Here is an 18,082-nt window from a genome sequence, read left to right on the forward strand (position 1 = left end):
TTTTCTATGATTCAGTGAAAAATTTAGTCATAAATCAATATTCTGTTTCCTTCAGTTGCTAGAATTTAATTTTCTCTTTCAAATGCAATAAATTTCATTCAGATTGGTCCAACAGTTGTCTGAAGAGAGAGAGAGAGAGAGAACCCTTTATTGAAAGGCAGAGATTTTAGCCGGTGTACAGACATTGATGACATGCTACTCTGCATGGGGAAGGGAATTGGCGAGAGAAAGAGGGTAGAGAGGCGCAAAAAAAAAAAAAGGAATAAGTTACTAAAATGGGCACTGAGTTTTCTGACTCATGTGCAACAGCGAGCTATGGTAAAGTCCTTCAGTGTATGCACCGTCCCACAATGAGGTGACAGAATTCACTGCATGAAAGGTACATGAGGGTGACAGAGAACTAAAGTTTGTCGAATTGACCAATGTTTTCTAAGTATGTGAATAAAAAGTTCATCACACGCCTCTGCAGTGTGAGGCGGGCTAAAGGGCCTAAGACACAGTCAAATGACAAAGGTCTGTGTGTAGGCGAATACATTCAATGTTCATAGAACGCACACTCGTCGGCATATGCTCGACACTCAAACAGGATATGCTCCACAGTTTCAAATGAGCCATAGTTGTTGCAATGTGGGCTTGTCACTTGACTGAAGCAATACCGTGAGCCGTTTCCATAAGCGATCGGTGTTCAGGCGAAGACGATGATACAGAGTTTCCAAATGGCAAGGAATGTTGAATGGGAGGGGTGATAGGAGACTTGGGTCGATTGAGTAAAGGAAAGGGTAATGCTGGATCAGCAAGCTCCACAGCCGGTCCTTTTCTTCAGAAGCAAATCGTTTAGCTAGTTGGGAAGCATCAGATCTACTGAAATAAATCCGCTTATAGTTTTGGTGTTGAAGACCTTTGTGTGCCGCTTCATCTGCTTTTTCTTTGGCCAGAATACCACAATGAGCAGGTATTCACTAAAATTTGTCTGAAAAGCATTTCTGCATTTTACATGTACAGTTGCTTTCCGTTATTTCAACTCTGGTTAATTTTATTTTGACCGAAGATCTCGGCCGATGCCTTGCATTTCTATGGGCCCACACTTTCATTATTTCCATCCTAAAGGGCCCTTCAACGGGTAATTGAAACTTGACCAGTCAGCACGCATGCACCTGACCCCTATGGTGACCCCAATAAGCGACCCCTTTAGTGGCAGTGCCTGTCTCTACGGAGCTTAGGGGACAGTGAATGCGTTGAACACATGTAGGTCTCCCATCAAAAACGCCTATTTTGGTCCAGCCCTAGGAGAATTTTCAAGCAAAACCGTAGCTCACAGTGTCTGATTATGGTATTTACCTGATTCTAACAAGTGCCTTTCTTATTCATTCTAGAAATTTTGGCTGAAAATTGTCTGTGCGGTGCAGTCGGACACGAAACCAAAACCGCCTTTGCGGCGTTCATATACTTTTTTGCATAACACATATGTATGCCTTCAGAAACCGTGCGGTGAAGCTGGCTTTCGTAAATTGGCTGTCATTGTGCAACACATACTACACCCTTCCCCATTTTTCTTGTTGAAAAATCGTGTATGTGTTAGATGTCTACTTTATTTAAGAGCTTTAATGTAATTTCTGCATCAGTTTTCCACTTTGGACACATAGAAAGAGGCTGTACATATCATTGGGGTGCATATTAGAATAGGGCAAATACTGCTAAATTAATCAGAGGTGTGTTTTGGAGTTTTTTCTTCATCTTGTTTAATTTGACCTTCTGAATAATTCGTCGGTCTCATGAAGGTCGAATTAATGGAAGTAGAGTGTATTTGAATAGGGAAATTGGGAGTTAGGCCCGGGGTTAAAAAAAAGCTTCCTCCCAAATCACAGTTGAAAATTGTGAAAAGCTGTAGCTCACAGCCTTGTGAGAGAGAGAAAGCAAGGACAGGAAAGGCAGGGAGGTCAACCAGAAGAGCACCCGGTTTGCTACCCTACACTGGGGTGGGGGAAAGGGGAATAGAAAGAGGAAAAAAGGGAGAGAGTAATCACTGAATGCCTGTGGGAGGGACGCTATACAGAGGGACACTATAAAAGGTCTCTTAAGCAGGTGCACTTCAAGTATTGCACTAGTGCAGGAATCGCTTTTCGTGCCAGTGACGGATGTGGCCATGGTCCAAGTATGTTTGACTCGGTGAACGGTCTTGAGTTCAGTCGGTGCAAAGTCGCTTGCAGATAGAGGCGTTCTACATAGTAGTGAGGGCAGGTACACAATAGGTGCTCGATGGTTTCCTCGCACCCACAGGAGTCGCACACCAGCCTCTCGGCCATTCCGTAACGATAGGAGCAGGCGTTCGTGAACGCCACTCCCAGCCACAAGCGGCACAGAAAGGTTGTTTCGCCGCGGGAAAGGCTAGGTGGCTGTTGTAGCCGTAGCGTGGGGTCCAGTTTATGTATTCAGCAATTGAAGGCACTTGAACTCCAGAGATCTTGTGACTGTTTGTGTGTAAGTAGGCGAATTTCCCTGGCAGCGTCCAACCTCGCCAAAGGTGTTGGACGCGTCTGGGTATCTTCTTGGGCAGACCGGGCAGCCTTGTCAGCAAGGATGTTGCCGACGATGCCACAGTGAGCAGGAATCAATTGAAAGAGAATGTTGTGCCCTTTTTTGAGAGTATGGTGGTGCACTTCCCTGATGTCAGATATCATCTGCTCGTAAGTTCTGTGATGTCATGCCGACTTGATACTGTGAAGAGCTGCCTTAGAAGAGCTGCCTCTGTTGGCTCTTCGGTGACATACGTCATAGCGGCATGGAGAGCTGCAAGTTCTGCCGACGTAGATGCAGTCGTGTGTGACAATTTGAATCTAACTGTAACCTGCTTAGCTGGAACAACGAATGCGGCAGTTGAGCTGGTAGGTGAGGTCGAACCGTCGGTATATATATGTATGCGGTCATGATACGTCTGGTGCAGTAATATGAGCGTAAGTTGCTTCAGAGCCGGCAATGGATGATTGGACTTCTTTGTAATTCCAGGAATAGTAAAATTCACTTGAGGCTGTCGCAGGCACCACAGTGGAGATGAAAGCTTCACCGCTGGTGTAAAAGATGACGTTATGCACTCTTGATGAGCATTAATCACTCTTGAAAAGGTCGCTTGAGGTCTCTCGGCTGGTAGGGAGGCTAAATGATAGTCGGGGATCCTTGACAGATGGCGAATGTGTGCTCTGAGAGAGTCGACAGCTACATGCGTCTGGATCATATGGTCTCCCGCGATGGGTTGCTGCTGTTGAGGTGCACCGAGGCAGCCCTAAACACGTGCATACGGCTTGACCTTGTATGCTCTACAAAGCACGAAAGTTCGTCTTGCATGCACTTGACAACACTGGTAGACTGTAACGTAGGAGTCCGAGAAACGGTACCCTGTACAGCTGCATCACAGAATGGACTGGTGTACCCCAGTTTTTCCTGCAGAGAAATTTGAAGACCTGTGCAATGGCAGCTAACTTCTTCAGATATACGCACTGAAGGCTCCACGAGAGGTTGCGGTCAATGATTACACCCAGAAAGCGATGCGTCTTAACATAGCATACAGCTTGACCATTGATTGAAACGGGATACAATGACATTGAAAGTAATTGCAAGCCTAGGTCTGGTCCCAGTAAGGCACAGTCAAGGAAGCCTATGGTATGCCTACCAGTCCTGTAGTGGCTGCCATAATAATGCAGAGGCCTGTGGTTTCAGTTTATTACATCACATGCTTAGCATATTTAGCTCTTACACTGAAATACATTGCTGTGCTATTAGGTAGAGCATGTCAATATGAACATACATCCTCTCATATGCTATCTGTTGTGCTAATGCTGAATGAAATGGCGGTGGAAAATTGCTCAGGCATTTAATGTTTCTTTACCATCACGTTTGAATGTAAGGTTGCTTTTCCATTGCTTTGAAATATTTGAAGTTAGATGCATTCAAAACTTCATTCAAATACATGGTTTACTAAACATATCGTAGGGTGGTACCTGCTTGTGATCACAAGCAAGTGTTATATATTTGATGTCGCAAGATCAAGCTGTGCTTTAAACTTGGTTGTCATTGTACCGCATTCACAGAGAAAGAAGCTGCTAGGAAAAAAAAAAAACTGTTGGTGCTTCAGCCACTATAATAGGTTACTTGCTCTTCATTGCTGGTTATATTGCTAGTGCTTTCCCTGAAGAACCTCAAGACAACAATGATGGTAGGTAGTGTGGCATGACACAGGCAGAATTGATGTCATCCTTGGTCAGTATCTTGCCCACTTTTGCAGTGAATGTCAGTGTTTACAAATTTATGTTGATGTTGCCTTGAACCAGACCAATTTTGGAGGCACAACTTGACCAGCCCTTCCACATCTATACTGTTGTGACTTACTGAAATGTTTTTTGATGGATGAGGGCCAGATAGTGTTTTCAGGCTAATTTGATCATATTCGATGGTCATGGTGATATCACAAGTGGTTTAAATCTGGCTAGCTTCTCTGATTTTAATTATGTAAATTTGACATTTCAAGTTCTGAATTAGTCATCTTGTCCATGCATTGACAACTTTGGGGACTTTAGAATGAAAACTGTAACCAAATTGCTGCCAAATAAAAAAAAAAGTGAAATTAACTGCTGTCCTATTAACAGGAGTCAACTGTATTCAAGGGCAAATCTTCATGTCGCTTTGCTTATTGTAACAAGACATATGGACAATAGTAAGAGGTTCATTACTATGTTAGTTTCTTGAATTAATCAGTCACCTCATACTTTTGTATAAAAGAAGGGGAATGCTACATTGGTATGATTTACACAAAAGGCGTACTTTATAACAAATGTAGCAAGCAGTTGACTGCTGGTAATTTTTCAATTCATTTAATTTCACTGTGTTCAAAACTTCCCAAAGGCACCCATGCATTTGTGTAGAGTGAGAAAGCATGCAATTTTTGAAGTAATTTAGTAATATGTAAATAATCACATAATTCAAGTTGCGCTTGGTCACTGGCAGTTAAATGGCAAGTGCTGCCTGCTGTTGCACAAACACTGACAGCAGCTAACAAGCATTGAAAGCTTTTTGGGTTTTAACAGCTGCAAATTGCTTCTGGAAGCATATTGTGACACCACCAAGTGAGTGTTTTGATGTGAAAAGTCCATCTGAGTTGTTGGCTGCTGGTTCTTGGCAAGATCAACATGAATTAGTGAACATCAGTGCCAATAGTGTAGTTTGTAAGCCACTGACTAACAAATACTGTACAAATTTTATCACCACTGCATCAACAGAGCTTGTAGATGATAGCAGCTGTGATAATAATGGTTTACATGACTTGTTGGATACCACAGCTCGTAAGTTAACAGCGCATCATCTTGCAGAGTGGTTCTTTGTGCATGCTGACAGTTTTGATGAGTCTTTGCAGTGAATGTAGGTGTACTTACAAAGTACACTTGACTTACATGTGGACTTGCTTGTTGACAAAACACATATGATAGTTTTTCCCTGTATTTCAGTGAAATATTTTTTTGCTGGCTACAAGAATTTCTATGACCGTTGCAATTATAATGAGAGAATAAGGATTGTATCAATACTTTCGTTATTCCTCTCGGTCCCTTTTTTGCCACAGCCAATTATGACAATGCTCTTGTCCTCACAGTCAATGAAGTAGCGAACAATTCTACCTCAAATTTAAATAAATCAAAGATATTATATTTAATGAATATTTGTAATAAACAGAGATCATCTATGCGCAATTTTATTACAAATTGCAAAGTGGGAAGAAACGGAAAATGACAGAGGATGTTTATTGCCCTTTCAAATGAGGTGAGCTAATCAATAAATGTAAGGTAACCCTGAATCAGAAAACAGGGAAGGGGGGGGGAGGCATGTCAGGAAATTCTAACAAAAGTTTCACCACGCAAGGCATTCTACAGGATTCTAATGCAAGAAATCAACTGTCGTCGCAAAAGAGTTACGCAGTTATGTTGGTTTCAACCACCATTGAACCATGGGCTGAAACCTGTTATGCCTGCATTCATCATAAAATATGTCTTCATTTGTATTCAATAAAGTATTGTCACTTAATGCGTCTTGGAAAGTACCACCAAAGCCCTTTGTCTTTACCTAATGTAGTCATATGTCATAAGCTCTTGAATAGTAAGACAACTCCCTAACAGATAATACCGTACTTACTCATGTAAGGCCCGCACTTTTTTTCCGGCTTTTTACAAGGTGCAGGCCTTATAATCAGGCAGGCTTATGGCTACTCACTAAAGCCTCAAAACTGCCCCCCGACAGATATGCAGAATAACACAACTACTGGCGGCTGGCTATAAGCACGTTTTATCAATTGTCTCCATGACCTCTGCTGCACTTGTCATCTGATGAGTTCATCTCATCGGTGCCCTCCCAGAGCTAGACATCCTCCGTGCTGTCCATACTTTTTGAGATTATTGTTACCTTAAAGGGACCCTGAAACGCTTTTGTTGATTTTCTACAAACGTACTGATTCGTTAGAGTAGGTCCTTCTGATCATTAATTGACACATCTAAGTGCTCCGCGTAAAGCGTGTAATTTATTATAAGGTTTTAAAAATGCACATCGCTGCCGATCGCAGCGCACTGCTCGGTGGAATTTTAAGCCGCCCCTACCCATATGACCGAAATCACCCATATGACGTCAGTGGGGCGAGCTATCCGATTGGCTGATCAGGGCGCGTGATCGATAACTTTTCCAACTTTATATTAAACAAATGGTCTTCGTAATAGTTGGAATGTTAGTTAATTTGTTTTTATAAAAAGAAAGTAACATAAAGAGAATGCACAAGAACAATTTTTCAGTACACACAAGCACTTCCGGCAAACAGCAATGGTCGTCTGCTTGTATACAACGTACCCCATTTTGACGAGAGCTCCGCGGTCAGAGTCGGTCTCCATCTTTTCGCAAGCACTATGATTCGACTTTGTTGCCTTGTGGACTGCAAAAGTAGCAACTGGCAATATGTCAAGCTGTGACATCGTGTCCCTCTGCAAGGCAGCGTACGAGCGAACTGGCTGCTGCCCATCGGACTGCCGCTATCTGGTCGGCGCCAGGATTTGCGCGTTTGTGGCCGTCACTTTACACCGGAAGATTACTAAGGCAATAACGTTTCACGAGTCCGGTATTAGGGCAAACGCAAGCGCAAGGGGACAGGGTCTGGCCGCTTGACTGTGCCGTAACGGGATGAGCCATGAGATGAGCAGAAGGGCAAATGTGAATGGTCTGCACGGTGCAGCCACCTGGTGGCACAGAGCTCAACCATACACAGTAGCAGCAACGAAGTGTATTCTTCTTTGCTGCTGGTGTGTATTTTTCGCAGGAGGGTAATCATCAACACGTTGTTTTTATAAATGTTTAAAATGTTTTACACTTGGTTAGAGCAATATTAGCGCTGTGTTTGGCTGGTTAAGCGCTGCGCCAACAAGTGTCTGGACCGTGCAGACCGTTCGGGCCGCTCACGTACGTCTACGCTAAAGTTCCTTCATCAGCTTGAGTTTATGCCTCCAGTCATTTGCCGAAATGATCAGCTTGCCTGTGGTTACCGGAATACCAGACACGTTCGGCACTACGACAGATTGCTCGCAACGCACGCTGCTTCGATAGCTCCGCTTGGGGTCGACGGCCAAGCGGCTAGCGGAGAGGTCTCGCGCGGGCGGAAGCGGGCTCCAAAACAACCGGAAGTGGACGATGTGACGTCGCATCGTGACGCCGAACCAGTGAAGGCGGAGCTTAGTCCCGCTCGCTAGGCGAACGAGTTGAGGAGGAAAAGCATGGCTAGAAAGGAGGGTAACATCTAATCGCTTGTAGCTCCATTAATACGTAACGCTTCACTTAAATTGTGGTGCGAATGTCCTACTTAAGCTGTACCCTACGCGTCTACAAAATTTGTCCGAACCGTTTCAGGGGCCCTTTAAAGCTCTCAATGAAGGTCTCAAAGAAAACCACATGCCACACGTTCAATATTTATGTGAACATGTTTTGCAGTCATGCCCTTTTAATGGGCCCAAAAGCATGATGTAGCTAAGTGAGCTTTAGTGCAGCCAAAACTGCTGATGTGCACTGACTGTCAAATAGGTTGAAGCGTGCTGCATCTATTGTGCTTGTAGGTGTTCTGTGATGCCACATGATTCAGTGTGATGCAGTAATGATCATTGATGATGCCATTGTTGACAGGATCGTAACGAGTGCCATTTAGTAGTGGCCTTTGGAAATTAACCAGCATGTGGGTACGCACATGACACTTAGTGAAACATATTTCTCCCAAATTTTTCCAAAGTTATGGTGCAGGCCTTACACTACAGCATGCCTTACCCATGGGTGGGCCTTCCCCAAGTAATACAATAATTGCCACCATTAAAATGCTAATTTTGCCATCAAAAGGCTAAGTGGGCCTGTGTAAAGTTTGGTTTGACTCTGCATTGTAAGCCTTTTTGTCTCAAGAAGTTCCAAAATATAGCATGCTTTCGAGTACCTGCATCTGGTTGTTCTCCCATAAAGACCCAGCACACTTTATAAAGTATGTCACTGTAGCATTTGAAAGAATAAAGCACAGTTAAGAAAACTTTCACAATGCAGCTACAGTGTGAAATTATTTGTAAGTGCAAAAAGTTGATGTAATCTGGCTGTTAGTTTTTTTGGGGGCCTTAATGGTTTAATAGAGATCAGCTCTATTGTGAGGAAAAGGACACAATAGATAACTTTCTAGGTATAAATATAGAAGCCTTAAAGCGGCTTTTATTGATTGGTACAGTGAGATTGATTGGTTGACACGTGATGATTGAATTTCAGGCTTCAGAAGCGCTCGAACAAGTACTCCAGGTGATGAAACGTTCTGTGTCACTGGAGGAGTTGTACCTGGATAACACAGGCATTAAATGGTATGTTTCCATCAGACTCTTTCTTTTAGTGAACTGTAGTCAAACCTCACTTCAGTGAAGTTGAAGGGGGAGCCAGAATTACTTTCTAATAACAGCTATTTTGTTATAACCATTTTTTGCTCTCATGGCCAACATAGGCTGCTGGAAGTAGTGGATGGAGTAGGTGATTATCACTGCTAATGCTGGCATCCATTGACAAATACCATCATATAAAATGTTGTTTTTATCACCCTGCTGATGCATACGCAAAAAGTTGATAAGCCGAGCAATCACAGAACATATGAGCAGAACATGCAGAACCCCTTGCTTACGCACGTGCAACACCTTATTGAGCCTTACTGCATCATATTCTCACTTGATAGTGCATAACACTCAACCTAGGAGCAGCATGTTATGTGCACAGAGCATGGGAGTCGGCAGTAGTGGTAGAGTGCAATAGTGAGGCAGTGACAGTAGTGTGCGGAAATGGATGCTTGCTTAGCAGTTTGGCCAATTTGGTGCATCTCCAGATAGCTGGCAGGTCACAGTAGTTTTCAGCCACAACGCCAGACAAGTTGGTAGCAGCATCATGCGCCACCAGATTTCAGCCTAATCAGCACAAAGTGATCAGTTAAACTTCATTTTGAACTAAAATTTTTTATATGAATGCGTCAAATGGCCTCTTGAACGAAAAAGCCAGGGGTGTCTGTAGCAGTGAAACTTCCTGTTGGCTGCGACCCATGTCACAAGCGTGCCTCACGCGCTCGTGGCGCTGGCTCGCACTTGCTGGCTTGGGCCTTGATGGAGCAGACTGGGCGAAAGGGAGCACCTGCTGCCATGATATTGCATGAGGGGAGAGGGCATTGCTGTGACACCATGCCACCCTCGCTCTTGGAAGCCTGTGTTGTCTGCATGTTCCTTGACCGCACAAGCTCTCGCCGGCATTCTAACTGCGCCTCGGTAAGGCCAAATTAACACACACCAAGTGTCTCAACGCGCTTGCTTGCCTGCGAGGATTTCATAACTCAAAAGACTGCTCAGCGGCATTCAATTGGACACCAATGCTTTCGCATTTACAACTCAGAAGTGCTTAGGTGTCCTCGTATTTTTTGTTATATTCATTTCTGAGAAACCTTTGCATCTTTAAAACAACATTTTACATGCATGTCTTTCTGTGCAAATTTCCAAGGGAATTAAGATTACTTTGTTATGTCTATTAGTTCATTGTTATCAATTTTGTTATGAGGTTTGACTAAGTATGTTGTCTACCAGCAATTTATTCTGTTTAACAATTATTGCATTCTGCTGGTTACTGTTTTAGGGAATTTGCACACAAACTTTCCATGACCCTGATTGCCAACCCTAACTCGCCATTGAACTCGTTGGACCTTTCCAACAACTTGATCGAAGACAAGGGTATGTATGCATTTGTGTCTGTAAATTAGCATAACGGATGTTGTGCATGCTGTATGTTCTTCATGCACAACAGTGTAGCTGATTTAGCCACTTTTCTAGTTTCACAACTAAATAAACGTGCAGCCGTTCCTTTTGGAAACAGTCTCTCCTAATTTAAATATTCATTCAGTGATTTGTACATACATGGAGTGTTCCTTGTAGCTTCTATCAAGCTTTATGAGTGAGCAAGCAGCAAATTTGAACTTGATCACACCAGTGTTTTTTTTTGTGTGTGTGCAAGTACAGCAGCAACCACAAGGAATGCATTTCTGATGTATTAATGAGTCAGCCACCAATGCAAAGTTCACACCATGTCTCTCATGTCAGCATCTGTGCCTACAGCAGCTGCTACAAGGAATGCATTTGACATATTACTGCATCAGCAGCTAATGCAAGTTTTTCACTGCCTATCATGCCAGCGCCTGTGCCTTGTGCAGCCTTCGTAACTTGCTCAACATTTCAAATTGTAGCAGGCAGAGGAATTGAGGTAGCAAACTGAAACTTTTCACAGGTATAGTGTACAGTAGACAGAAGAAATGAGCCTGGTGATTTGAACGAGCTCAAGAAAATAATAAAGTTGTCATAGCCCTGTATAGCATGAAAGTGTGTTTGCAGCTTGTAATGATTGCTGCATACAAGAGTGAAGGTATATGGCTGAAACATCATACACATCCATTTGAACCCCTGCTCATTTAGCTTCTGCTTTTGGAAAGTACCTTGTACAATTAGAAGTAATTAAGAGCAGGAATTACAGTCACGAATGTGCTTAGATGGGGTAATAGATGGGGTAATATCACATCAGCAACAAAGAATATCAAATACACAGGTTGTTATTAAATATATTATACACAGGTTGCACAGTTATGTGGTGCATGATGTCATCAGAGGGTTGTTGTGCTTGGGATGTTGCAAGGAGGCAGGTGGCCAGGGCAGCAGAAAAGGAGAAACTGGAGAACTAATTCAGAATTTCTACCCTCAGTAGGTACAGAGTAGGTGCAAAATTCTCAGCTCAGTATGCAGCAGTGCTTCAGCAGTGGGTCTTTGCGAGGCAAACATTAGCTGCTGACGTTGCATTTGATGTTTCCTGAAAAGTTGCACACCTCTTTAGGCATTTCTTTTGAGGAGAAAGGACTGGCATTGCCTGATGTCGCTGTGTCCATTTGAGGCTGCGTAACCATGCTGTAATGTTTGCCAAACTTTGTTCCACGAGATTCTTACCAAGATTGAAAGTCCATGGTATCTGTTTTGCCTATAAAAACAGTGTAGGTATTGTGTGCTGTGAAATGGATGCACAGAGTGCTTACAGCTGCTAATGCGGGGTAAATTATGTAATGTGCAAATTAAATATTTCGTACCACTTGTGCACACCATTAAATATTCTTATATAGTCTAAGGCTAAGCAGTTCCTGCAAAATATAGAAAAAATGACATTGCTGCATCATTCTGTGCCTGCTGCATCTTAGTTAAGTGTTAATTAGAAGTCTGTGTGCTTATCTCCGAGGAATGACAGAGCATTGCACCCACTACTAACTAGTCAAGCTGCATGAGCAATAATGTTGAAAAGATGGAAAACATCCACAGCTGGACCTAAGAAGCGATAGACTGATGACAAAGGCTAGTTCAGTCTGTTGTCTGCTGCTTCTCAGCCAATGCTCAGGCTCCGTTCATTGAAACCACATCCACGCATGCTAATGCATAATGTCAGTTTGTTTATATTTCACGAGTTTTGTTGAAAGCCTTGAATGAATACATTAATAGTAATTTCTTGCAGACAACTGCATTCGGTGTTTCAAAGCATTTAAAATAACAGTTGGTCTCTTAAATATTTTAAAGTGGGCCTAATTGGTCTTAGCCTGTAGTAGGGGCAAACACTCTTACTACTAAAACATGATTGCCACCTATGTGCCAGTCAGAAACACGGTACATAGCACAATGCTTATTCAAGCTTGGTTCAAGCAGCATGCCTCACTCATCTGAGCTCAGGACACTGAGTGCCAAATCTTGCACATTTCAGCTGACAGAAGGCATAGATTGGTGATGCACTGTGCATACCTCCTGTGTAATATTTTTTGTCAATTCACAACTGTTTTGAGAGTTTTATAAAGGGCTCATAAACATGCTTGGATATTTTTTATTTCCTACTCACACTTCCTGGCAGCATTGTAAAACCCCTGTGTACTACACTGCTGTGATACCTGCTGCAGCAATAATTTTTATTGATCGCAAGAGGACCACCACAAGAGCTGGTGCATGGAGTCATTGTGGTTTGTAATGTTGACTGCTCTTGACCTAAAGAGTAATGGAAAGGAGCATCTTCATGACTCACAACCCTGATGCACACATGCTAGGATGCAGTGGAGCAAGTTTAAATGCTGAGCGCTGGGAGAGTGTAAGCTGTATGCTATTTCGCCCACCCAGGGAGAGTTCTGTACATTTTAAAGCAGGCACTTGCCTCTCATCTGCACATTGTCCAAGCCTGTTTATGGCTTCTTTATCAAAGTGCTTATTAGTAATCTTGGAAGAATCACTTTGAATTGAGTAATAAAGGGACTGTAAACACAGCTTCATGCACTTTATGCCTACTGTGCAACGACAAAGCTTGGTTTCTTAAACTGTAATTTGCATTTTGTTGAAAGAGAAAAAAAGAAATCGCGAATTTCCCAATAATTCCAGTTTGGGTTTTTAAAATTTACGACAGATCCATAAAAAATTTATATGCGAATTTTAGGTGTGAACATGCTGTGAATGGGTTGCAAAATGCCGCAGGTGATTTGTGTGACTGCTACTGGATACAAGAAGGGTGCTGTCAGTGATGGGTTCTATCTGTGTTCACTTACCTTCCTGCTCAGGATAAACCATATTGGGCCACATGTCTGGAAACTGAAGCTTTTAAACATATCAAGGGATAAGTAAATGCTGGTTTTTTGACAAACATTGCCCACATTTGATGTTTTGATCAATGTCAGTCATGTTGTTTATGGATGTCATGAAAGGTGCCAGCTTGCAAACAACTTTCTTCTAGTTTATATGAATGCAGACACACTTGTGTGTCACCCTGTGGCACGGTCCACTACTTCTTTTTACATGGTTTCAGATTTGCCATTTAGCGGGCAGATTTGTGGCACCATATAGCTTTCAAATTTTACACCACAGTCAAGTTTGCCATGGCCTGTGAGACTGAGCAGCTGAGACCAATGTGCCACTAATCTTAAGGGTCTTGCAACACTTTATAAGGGTCTCTCTCAAACCAATTCATCACTGCCTTGTCTACAATGCAATTGTGGCACTGGTATTCAGAGATGTTGTCTATGTTCAACCGAGATGTTTTACTGTGGACCTCTGCCTCATGTCAGAAGTCCATAGTAAAACGTCTACAATCATACATGAATGTATGACTGATAAAAAAAAACAAAAAACTTTTTTGTGAATAGAAGCCTGCTGTTGAAAATAGCTGAAATTAAAACCATCCCAACTATCCGTAGCAGCACTTTGTTCTCTTTGTGTTTCTTGTGTTTTTCAACCATTGTTTTATTAAGTTTTTTGTCAGTGCAATTATTTACAAGGCTTCTTTCACATTTGGGAGTCGAACTAATGGAGGTGCTAGCGTGTCATTACTGATTTTGGTTATGCATGTATTTAGAATTCATAAAATATTGAAAAAGGCATCACTACAAATTCATACAATGTGGGAAAAGGCATCACTACAAAATTCAACCAGTACACTTTAGCTCTCAATGCTGGATCATAACTAACACTGTTAAAAAGTAGGGGGTGGCTTTGCAGCTGTATCTGATGTCATGTTTTCGTATTGATAGCAGCATTATAGAAGGCAAGTGCGGTATGTCTGTGATCATTGGTAGTGAGTATTCTATTAATCTAGGGTTGGATTTTTGTGTTTATAGTCCCTTTAACTAAATAAACCGAACAGTTCAAAAGTGATCTTGTAAAGTGCAGGTTAATCATGTTTATAGTATGTTCTGTAACACTAGTGTTTTATTTGTCGCACAAATGTTTTCTATGCACTTGTTCCTTTGTGTACAGGGCTGAATAGTCTGTGTGGGATCATTGCCAAAATTACTCAAGGTCTGATATTCCAGTTTCTGTGTATGCATGTTTTACCATGATGTATTCTGTATGTTAGCATAATGTCTTGGCAGATTTAACACTTGCACGTGCCGTCTGTGTAATTTTGCTTTGTGTTAACCATCCTAAAGCTAGAGCTTTCTGTGTGGTAGCCCTGTTTAGGTGGTGCACGTGCCAGTATGGTTTGCTTATTTTGTACGTGCATATGTTGAATGCATGAGCTCCAAGTTCCATTCTTTTTTTTTTTTCCTACCTTTCATAGCGCCAGTAAAAGTGCACTTTAGAACATACCTGTTTGACTTTAAGGGCACCTGAAAATATTTTTGCCAAATGTAAGAGCATGATTTAGACAGAAAAGCTAGCATTTGGACAACACTTTCTCACTGAAGTTTTATCATAGCATGCTGTGTTAAAAAGGCGATTTGTAACTAAAGTTATGATAGAACCCATATGATAAAATATTTAAGGGACTGTATGCTGTGCACAATAGCATTTTTTGTACTGTGACTTTGCAAAAATACCATACAATCTGATTTGTACAAAGCAAAGGTGAGTAATTGTACTTGTCATCTGTCCTGGCATGAGGTCTATATCTGGAAGTCCCAATTGCAGTTCAGTTGGGATGTGTTTGAATTTCAAGGGAATATCAAAATAATTTAATATATATATATATATATATATATATATATATATATATATATATATATAATAGTAATGTTTAGCACAGCTGCTGTCTTAAGCACCTTGTCTCTGGAAATTTTTTTGACCATGACAGATTGCAGCTTCAATGCTAACGCTTCTAGAACCCCTAAATTGCAAAGTTTTTATTCAATGGCAGAGCTGTGTACAGCATTTGCACACTTGTTGCCCTGTCAGAAATGTGCCTGGTGCATTGTTTGCTAAACCAGTTTTGGCACAAGGTGCAATGCCAATACATTGTGATGCGGGACCACTGGCCATCGAAAGTTATCTCAAAAGTTATTTCCAGAATAAAGACTTTCTTTTGCACATTATTTAGTGTGCACACCACATACACCCTGGTTGCAACAGTGCAGTGCATGTTACCACAGCTTCCACTGGTTACCATTCAACAAAGCTGGCATCTTGACATCTTTATGGAAGCACAATCCGCAGGTGTGAAAGCAACAATTCAGTTAGCTAGTCTCTGGACACAAGAAAGAATGGTGGTTTCTGTGGGCAGCAGCAATGTTGTTGTAGTGTTCATGAAAAGCACACAGTATGGGGTCACAATGTGGTGTATTCTTCCCAGTACGTATGTACGCTTTACATTTGTCACTTGTTACAGGCCAACTACCATTCTTGCTGGTGTTTGCACTATGGACTTTGTCCTGGCCATGGTTGTGAAGCCACTTATGGTCTTTGCCTTTGTTTTCTGTTGTCACACAATCTAAACTTTCAGTTGATATGAGGAGTGTAGAATCATGCTTTTCACTGTACCCTCCTTTCAAGCTACAGCTTTCCATTTTAGTATTCCACATGGTTTTTGCTGTGTTTTAGCTACTGGGTATTACAACCAATAGGTGGTTGGAACAAAGATTTTACTTCGTCTTTTGCTGCACTCTAATAAATCTGATGAGTTGTTTGTAACTGTAGTGCTGATTACACCGTTAGCTTGTGGCCAGTCTTTGAACGCACCTGCACTTATGCCAGAGATTAACTGCAGCATGTGCATGCAAAGTCCATGCATGCATATGACTCCTGCCAGATGGTGACATTTCTGTACCTTATCATATTTCGTAAAGAACCATACTGTGAGGTAATGCAAGCCCTCTTTATGTCCCACAGTCACTTGCATGTTTGTTCATAAATTACAGGATTATTGCAGAACTTGTAGCTTTAGCTCTAATGTACTCATCTCATCATCCTTGGCCTATTTTATGTTCACTGCAGAACAAAGGCCTTCTCCAGCAATTTCAATTACCCCTGTTTACCATCGGTTGCCTCCGTCCTATGCCTGTAAATTTCCTAACCTCATTACATGACATAAACTTCCACCATCCTTGACTGCATTTTCCTTCCCTTGATACACATTTTGTTACTCTAATAGTTAACTATGCAATACATCACCTGTCCAGCATCACTTTTTCCTCTTGATATCAACTAGAAAATAGCTGTCGTCATTTGCTCTCTAATCTACATTGCCATCTTTCTGTCTCCTAACATTAAGTCTCATTTTCTGTTTTCTTGCTCATTGCATGGTTCTTTGCTTTTTCCTAAGATTCATTGTCATCCTCCCATGTTACAGCCTTATAGGTCAATACTGGTAGAATGCACTGAATTTTTCTTTCCAGGAATATCAAACTGCTATTCATGACCTGGGGATGCTTGCAGTGTATGCTCCAACCTGTATTTATTAGAGATGTGCAAATATACATTTTTAAAAATTAATCAAGTAATCTTTGCCATTTGATTTGTATTATATTCAAGAGTTTGCAATTCTCAAATATTCATTTTTGTTTGAATATATAGAATAGCAACACTTATGAGGGGTTATCCGAAAGTTCCTGTCATTAAGTGGGAAATTAGAAAAGTATGTGCTTGTGCTATTAGATATAGCTGCATGCATATCACACGAGTGAATGTATCAAGCAGCGTAGTGATAGGAGAGTTCATTCGCTGCAAACGAGGGCTGGAAAGATAGTGTAAAAAATTATCTGCATTTTGAAAAATGAATGATAAGCATCAGCAGTGGGTTTGCGTGAAATTTTGTGTGAAGTTGGGTAAATCTGCCACGGAAACTCTGGAAATGCTTCGTCAGGCATACGGTGATGCTGCTATGGGATGCAGTCAGTGTTTTGAGTGGCATTCTCGGTTCAAGGGCAGTCAAACCTTAGTGGAAGATGACAAGCATTCGGAACAGCCACAAACCAGCACAACTCTGAAGAATCTTGTGAAAATTGCAGAACTGATTTGAGAGAATCATAGCCGAATCATTAATTAACTGTGTGAAATGGTAGGAATTGGTTACACGCAGTGCCAAGCAATTCTCACTGAAGACCTGCAAATGCACTCCATCCCTGCAAAGTTGGTTTCCAGAGTCTTGACTGCCGACCAGAAGTAACGGTATGTTGATGTGTGCATAGAGCTTCGTGCCACTGCACATGCAGATGCAACCTTCATCAACAGTCATCACTGCTAATGAATCGTGGGTTTATGGATATGACCCTGAAACGAAGCAGCAATCTTCCTAGTGGGAGAGCCTGAGTTCACGGAGACCAAGAAAAGCAAGACAAGTGAGGAGTGCTACCAGAACCATGCTCATCGTTTTCCTCGATGCAAAATGGGTAGTCCACAGGGAATTTGTTCCCAAAAAGCAGACCGTTAATTCAGTTTTCTACTGTGATATTCTGCAATGACTTGCTGTTGCATTACGACAGTGTGCCCAGTCACATCTCCCTCAAGACCCCTGATTTTCTGGCAAAGGACACCGTGGCAATCGTATCCCATCCTTCCTACTCGCTCAACCTGGCCCCTTTTGACTTTGTTTTGTTTGCAAAAATGAAGTTAAAGCTTCAAGGGTGTCTTGCTTTGACACCATGGACATCATTCAACAAGAAGCACAGAAGGTCCTCGACAGCTTCATGGAAAAAGACTTCAAGAAAGTGTTCCAAGACTGGCAAACAGGCTGTTACAGATGCATTCAGTCCAAC

The 18,082-nt window shown here is 41.9% G+C and overlaps 1 protein-coding gene across 5 annotated transcripts in view; it reads left to right on the forward strand.

The window, feature by feature from the left end:
- LRR (capping protein regulator and myosin 1 linker 1 leucine rich repeat protein) overlaps positions 1-18,082 on the forward strand; it is a 213,580-nt gene that overhangs the window by 37,997 nt on the left and 157,501 nt on the right. For 3 of the 5 annotated variants that reach the window (XM_072286631.1, XM_055061901.2, XM_050193593.3), the window contains exons 9-11: positions 8,806-8,894; positions 10,195-10,289; positions 14,370-14,411. In XM_072286631.1, coding sequence (XP_072142732.1) covers positions 8,806-8,894; positions 10,195-10,289; positions 14,370-14,411 — 226 coding nt within the window. The remainder of the gene's footprint in view (positions 1-8,805; positions 8,895-10,194; positions 10,290-14,369; positions 14,412-18,082) is intronic. The other 2 variants (XM_072286632.1, XM_072286635.1) reach the window with 1 other exon arrangement.

This window comes from Dermacentor andersoni, chromosome 1, assembly GCF_023375885.2.
Source record: "Dermacentor andersoni chromosome 1, qqDerAnde1_hic_scaffold, whole genome shotgun sequence".
Classification (NCBI taxonomy): domain Eukaryota; kingdom Metazoa; phylum Arthropoda; class Arachnida; order Ixodida; family Ixodidae; genus Dermacentor; species Dermacentor andersoni.